At 44.0% G+C, this 7311-nt stretch overlaps 1 protein-coding gene across 1 annotated transcript; it reads left to right on the plus strand.

The window, feature by feature from the left end:
• The first annotated feature begins 5243 nt into the window (after positions 1-5243).
• LOC149979538 (rho GTPase-activating protein 12-like) lies at positions 5244-6081 on the plus strand. The gene is made up of 3 exons (XM_090189855.1): positions 5244-5321; positions 5457-5555; positions 5781-6081. The coding sequence occupies exons 1-3, from the start codon at positions 5252-5254 to the stop codon at positions 5891-5893; spliced, it is 282 nt and encodes a 93-aa protein (XP_090045981.1). The 5' UTR covers positions 5244-5251; the 3' UTR covers positions 5894-6081.
• The last annotated feature ends 1230 nt before the right edge of the window (positions 6082-7311 follow it).

Below are 7311 nucleotides of genomic sequence, written 5' to 3' on the forward strand. Positions count from 1 at the left end.
GACGGGTACCTGTGTGCCTTGTAATGCATGACTTATGATGGAACTCTTGGTGACATCACACACTGACATCACCCCCCCCCCATGTGTACTGGAACACCTCATAGAGCATGTGTACGTCAAACTGACACCATCACAGATGACCTCGACATCATCATCACCACAGATTCACTTCTCTCAAGAAGCCTTCTGTAGAGAACTCATGACAGAGCCGTAGACAGGAAGAAAGGTTGAGCAAGAGGGCGTTGCAGGGACTTAAAAGCTTAAAATAAAATCCTAAAGGTTGAATGAACGACAAAATAATTCTGAAATCGTGGATGCCTTGGTTGTACTGCATAGCTGTGAGCTTTAAAACAGATAATTCCGAAGGGAAAGTAGGAACGATTAGCCTAAATATATGGTTGTCTGGTAAACCAGAAGATACTATTGGCTACGGTATGAGAGGCACCTTTTGACACAGAGTAAAAGGAAGGGAAAGCAATAGACATTTTCACCAATTAGCAATCTGGAGACTATTTCTCCTGGGGGAATATAGGCTAACCCTCTCGATCAGTTGCCTACTGCTGTAGCAGAGAAGCGACACCACTGATAGATGCTACTGACCACTGGGGAGGTGTAGAGTGAAGGAAGGAGAGAGAAGCGAGAAGAGAGAGGGAAGGAGAGAGGAGCGAGAAGAGAGAGAGAGAGAGGGGAGCGAGAAGAGAGAGAGGAGCGAGAAGAGAGAGAGAGAGGAGCGAGAAGAGATAGAGAGGAGCGAGAAGAGAGAGAGAGAGACAGGAGCGAGAAGAGAGAGAGAGCTGTAGCAGAATGATAAGATGTCTCTCAGGAGTATCTACCGTCAGAGTCCTGTTAGCCCCAGCAATATTACCAGGACAGGCCCGTTAGAATGTGTCCCCGTTCCCTTTCTAGTGGAATACTTTTGACCAGGACCGGTAGTAAACTTTATAGGGAAAAGCATGTCATTTGGGACGCGACCTTGGAGTACTGCCTACACTGATACACTATCGCTCTCTGGTGAAGCGAGAAACACGGCAATGCAGTCCCTAATGATCTCATTGAGGCCTTGTTATGATCAAGAGTTTCAGCGGGATCTGTGAGCTCTCTGATACAAGCACCTTCACCGAGTTGCACTGTTTCCTTTTCTGTTTTCTTTGCGTTCTTGTTTGTGGCACTGTATGTCAGAGAGAGGGGAAAAAGCATAGTTTCTTCACAGAAATACTGTATGATTCATGTTTCTTCTGCTTTGATCTGGGAACTCTGTTTGAAAAGCCCGAGGATAAACCATTTCAGGTTGTCTAAACAATTTGCAATCATGGTTTCCATATTTAGGTTTTTGTACAGCGGTTGAGAGGAAAAAAGACTCACATGCAAGCGTGCTCATTTCAAAGGAGAAGCAGGGGGAGGAAAACCTGATCCCATCCATTAAGGGGGAAAGCCGACGTTGGTTTGTTCGGACGGAGATGCTCTGCCCCTGTTATTCTGTTTCTCCTGCAGAACCAGACTGGTCTCATAGACGTAAAATGCAGGACACTCAAATTAATATGATATGTTAAGTTTGGTATGGTTACATAAGGTAGAAGGTTACTTAAGGTGGGAGGGTGGGAGTATAACGCAAACGTCTAGCAACCCAAAGGTTGCTTGTTCCAATCTCTTCACGGACAACTTTAGCATTTCAGCAACTTTGCAACTACAGTACATACCACTTTTTTAGATACTTTGCAACTACTTAGAATGTTAGCTAACCCTTCCCATAACCCTAACCTTAACCCTTTTAGCTAACCCTTCCCCTAACCTTAACCCCTAGAGCTAGCCAACATTAGTGGTTAACCACTAAGCCACCAAGATAATGTTAGCCACAATAAATTGGTATTCATACCATATCACACATTTTGCAAATTCACAACATTTTGTACGAATTGTAATTCGTAACATGTCACACAAAATGGATGATAGTGATCCACAACTGAATACATACCATAAGAAATGCAACATATGCTACATGGAGTGTCTCAGATTTATGTACAGAATAATACAAAATGCTATGAGACCATGTTGGCATAAAACACACACAGAGAGGTGCAGGTTCATTGCTTCCTCCTGTATCCCCTCATACACACGCACCTACACACTCATACACACGCACGCACCTACACACTCATACGCACACGCACCAACACACTCAGAAACACACGCACCTACACACTCAGACACACACGCACCTACAATATGTGCACGCACACATACCCCTGAACCACAGAGTCAGCTTACAGCCCGTGATGGACCCCTGGCCCATAAAGTTGGGTGTATTATGGCATTAGTTGATGAACCCAGGACAGCAGGAGTGGGAGGAAACACACCCCTCTTCTACCCTAATGGCTCTTGCTCCCCCCTTTCTTCTTCTCTCATCCCTCCAGCTCTCATCTCGCCCTCCAAACTCCCCCAATCATGCCCTCTCTTCTTTCACGTTCGCAACCCATCCTCTACGCTCCTTACATCTACCCCCAACCCAAATATCAAATGTCTCTCACTTTTGCACTCCAACAATATGTACACGTTTTAAGTGAATAATCCCATATATGTCATTTCTTGCACACTGTTCATCTCATGGTGTCGTACGACACCGGCGACACAGGTAACAACTGTTAGAAGTTTCTCAAGGCCATGCAGTGAGCCCCAACTGTAAGTGGACAGAAATCTCGCTGTACAGTATATTACATAGTTCAGTTATTTTTCTAGCCGTGTAATCCGCCACAATGACATAAAGGAGGTAGTGAGGACCATAGTCCACCCCCAATGAAATATTCATTCTTAAAAATCTAAGCTGTTGGGGGGAGGGGGGGGCGGTTCTGATATTTGGAATTGTTTTAAGAAGGTCGTACCATGAATCATTTAGCTTTTTGGGTGTATGCCCAAAAAAATATGAAAATATAAAATATTGAATTTTGCCTTTACTACTATAGCCCATAGAAAGGCTTTGAATAACACATTTTCGGGATGTCTCCTGGTCTGACAAACAGCGCTGTAGTTCTGCCACTTTCCATCGCACATGCGGAAGGGCGACATAGGCGGATGTTGTGCATTGAGACGCAGCCCATGCAAAAAAAATATTGGCTATGTTACTTAGAACGACGCGTCAAAAGACTCTAAGCAATATTCGGCCACCACATCTGTCAACAAGCTCCTGCACGTCATCTCGAGCTGAAACCTTTGCTAAACAGGTATTGTGTCAATTTAAAACTTGCACAAGACAGTTCACAGTATTGTCCATTTAAAGAACTTTTGCCACTTTATTCATTACGGCATTTAGCTAACATTAGATAGTTCTTTGCCTCGATTCAGCAGGCTCGACCAGATTACCATGGTATTTGTAGTTCTTTATGATAGCCACATTAGCAGCTAATTAGGATTACATTTTTTTTGCGGGTGAATATATTGATAAAAGTCACCTTGTCCTAGAGAGATTTACACGGTTATCAAAATGTCTCACCAGGGTTAGCCGACTCGAAACACAGAACTTATTTTAAGTGTTTCTAAAATCCCCTATGGGAAAAATTGACAGTTGAAAAATGATTGGAATCATTTCCCTATTTGACTGCTAGGTTTTATAGGTGTTATGACTTATACTGTGGTACTCTATGGAATACATTGTCTTACCTTTGCATCTATAAGAATGCTAAAGCTTCGTCTGAGATTGTGTAGAGGGAGAAGCAATCAGGGGAGAAGGGCCTTGGTCAAGGATGTGACCAAGAACCCGATGGTCACTCTGACAGAGCTCTAGGTTTCCTCTGTGGAGATTGGAGAACCTTCCAGAAGGTCAACCATCTCTGCGGCACCACCAATCAGGCCATTATGGCACAGTGGACAGACGGAAGCCACTCCTCAGTAAAAGGCAGATGACAGCTGCTTGGAGTTTTCCAAAAGGCACCTAAAGGACTCTCAGACCATGAGAAACAAGATTCTCTGGTCTGATGAAACCCAGATTGAACTTTTTGGCCTGAATTCCAAGCATCATGCCTGAAGGAAACCTAGCACCATCCCTACGGTGAAGCATTGTGGTGGCATCATCATGCTGTAGGGATGTTTTTCAGTGGCAGGGACTGGGAGACTAGTCAGGATCGAGGGAAAGATGAACGGAGCAATGTACAGAGAGATCCTTGATGAAAGCCAGCTCCAGAGCTCTCAGGACCTCACAACGACCCTAAACACACAGCCAAGATAAAATAGGAGTTGCTTCGGGATAAGTCTCTGAATGGCCCATCCAGAGCCCGGACTTGAACCCGATCTGATCGAACATCTCTGGAGAGACCTGAAAATAGCTGTGCAGTGACGCGCCCCATCCAACCTGGCAGAGCTTGAGACGATCTGCAGAGAAAAATGGGGGAAACTCCCCAAATACAGGTGTGACAAACTTATAGCGTCATACCCGAAAATAATTGAGGCTGTATTTGCTGCCAAAGGTGCTTCAAAGTACTGAGAAAAGGGTCTGAAATGTTTTTGCTTTGTCATTATGAGGTATTGTGTGTAGATTGATGAGGGAAAAAACAATTGAATACATTTTAGAATAAGGCTGTAACGTAACAACATTTGGAAAAAGTCAAGGGGTCTAGATACTTCCGAATGCACTGTAGGTAGGTGTAATCTAGAGCCAAGCGTGTACATTTGTCATCCAAGGGTATCTGCTGTTGATACACTTGTTTAATTATGCAACAGAAAGTATGACAACAACAATTAATGCGGCAGTCTAGACAGCGCAGGTGAGTGCAGGTAGGCCCAGACAGAGCACGTTTTTGGTGCAAGTTTTTGGTGCAGCCCCGTTCCACCCCTTTATGGTTGCAAATACACCCACAAATTAGGCACATAATTGTCTTTCTTTTAGCACAAAATATTGAAAATACCAGAAACCATTACAAAATGTATATATGAGTGCATTCTAAGAAAACAAAGCTCCATTGTACAATAAATGTAATACCTGAATTCCCACCAAAATCCTTAAACTCTGTTATGTGTCCATGCCAGTAAAATGTGTGTTCTAATCCAGTCAATATCTGATGGATTTTTTAAAAAGTTTGGAGTATCTTTATCCATTGTCCAAATTTTTTATTTATTAGAATTGTTTTTAAAAACGTTTAACAATTTTGATGACCTCTGCTACTCTCTCTTTTTTAGTGATCTTAGAAGGTATTGTCACGAAATGCCCTCTTGGTACCTGTTTAGACATTTTTCCTTCCATATGGTTTCAGCGATGAAGACGTCTATGAAGCTGAAGAAATTCCTGACCCGCCGACCCACCTACCAGGCCGTCAAGGACAAGGGATACATTAAAGGTGTGGATAGAGAATTGGTTATGGGTTCACGAGAATGGACCTACTGCTGTCCTCAACTAGAGGAAGCTAAACGCAGTGATAAACCCCTTGGTAACCAAACATTGTAAGTTGACGTCTCTCTGTGTTGTTTCTCAGACCAGGTGTTTGGCTGCAGTCTGAGCAGCCTGTGTCAGAGGGAGAACACGTCAGTGCCCAACTTTGTCACCACGTGCATCGACCACGTGGAGACCACAGGTATGAACGAGCCATACATCTCTGTTCCTTTATCTGTTCCCTCTCTCTGTCTTTTGAGTTATGATTAGAATTTTTTCAGAGATGAGATTTTTGTAATGATGATTGTGTGCTGAGTCACAAACACGAGTTCTAATGCCTCTCTCTCTCTCTCTCTCTCTCTCTCTCTCTCTTCTCTCTCTCTCTCTCTCCTCTCACTGAGAGGTCAAATCTGTGCTATGTATGCAGCAGGTGGCTACACGCTGTCGTCCTCTCAGAGTTGCAAGGCAGAGGAGGCCAGGGATCTGGTTTCGTCTCCCCCGTCTGTTTCCCCCCTCCACATCCCCACGGACCCCCATTAAACATGACATCAGACTCCCCCCCTGCACAGCTGTGCCCAGAGTTAAACCAAACGCACACATCTCATCTCCACCCTCCATAATTTACACAGTTTCAGCTAGCTGTGATTATAGTATAGCCCATATATCACTGTCAATATAAAGGACTATTATCAAGGATATAAAGTGGAATATGCATTTTCTGTTTTCAAGTTACAGTTATATGTGTTGTTATTCTTCTTAATGGCTGGTTTGTGTTTTCCTGTGGAAGCAGTGAGAGATGTGGGCAGGTGTTGGCTTGGCTCCCCTCTCAAAACCCCAAAGTCTTGCTAGGACAAAGAACAACTGGTTAGACTCAGCACCTGTTTTCAATGGAGCTTGGAAACAATATCCCAACTTACGCCTTAGAGTCATACAAAAACAAAACCCAGCTACGGTATCCGTGACGTGAAGGTTTGGTCTATCCCAATACAAGAGAAGATCGAAACCTTTTCATATGCATTCAGAGTCAGACATCTTTCTGCTCGCCGTTCGGCTGTGTTTAAGTGGACCCTTCCCATACACTAATCCCAATCGTTTTGACGCAATGTAGAAGAAGTTCTTTGTAGTTTTTAAAAAGAGCAACAGACTCTTTACTGTAACACCTTTCTGGACAGACAGCACCACAGAGACCTCCAGTGGTGACACAACAAAACCCTGAGGAACACCAACCCTGACCCGAGCCAAACTAATCCATTCTTCACATTATAGGAGTATTGCACACACTATATGTATTTCTGTAGTATGTTTCCAGGTGGGTTTCAAACTTCAATTCTTCCCTTAGAGCCTGACCGGGAACATCTCTCTCTCCTTCTTCCTATCCTCCACCTTTTCTTCCCCCTCCTCCTGGTGGTCGCGTGACCGCTCAAAATGTCCTTAAAGATGGAAGGCAGGAGAGAGGTTGTGATTTCAGGTGTTACCTTTCTAGCCAATGAGAGGGCAGATACGTGTATGAACAACAGGCACAACTTTGATATAAAGTTTCCGAAATGCCACATGCACCCACTTATATCATTGCCTTCATAACCATTACAAAATGTATATTTGATCAAATAAGTCCCATGTAGCGACGCAGCAATTCACATTTTTGTTGACTAAATTTGACACACTCTCATTGACCTCCATACAAAAATTCCTCACTTCTTGGTCTTATTTTCGTGGACAGATTTTGGGCAGAGTAAACCCTCTAGCTTCACCTCTTCCTCTCCGGTCATGCTCTCTCCTCTCGCTCTGAACGCTCCCTTTGTAATCACGCCTCGGACATATGAACTCTGACCTTGGCCTTTGTCTCAACTCTTCCGTGAGAGGGAGGAAAGGGGGGTTCCTCAATCTACATAATTCAGAGGTCCACCTTGCTGCTACTGAGGCCTGCCTGTCTTGCTCTCTCTCTCTACCTCACTCTC

This window comes from Oncorhynchus mykiss, chromosome 11, assembly GCF_057628025.1.
Source record: "Oncorhynchus mykiss isolate SJ-2025 chromosome 11, ASM5762802v1, whole genome shotgun sequence".
NCBI classification, from domain to species: Eukaryota; Metazoa; Chordata; class Actinopteri; order Salmoniformes; family Salmonidae; genus Oncorhynchus; species Oncorhynchus mykiss.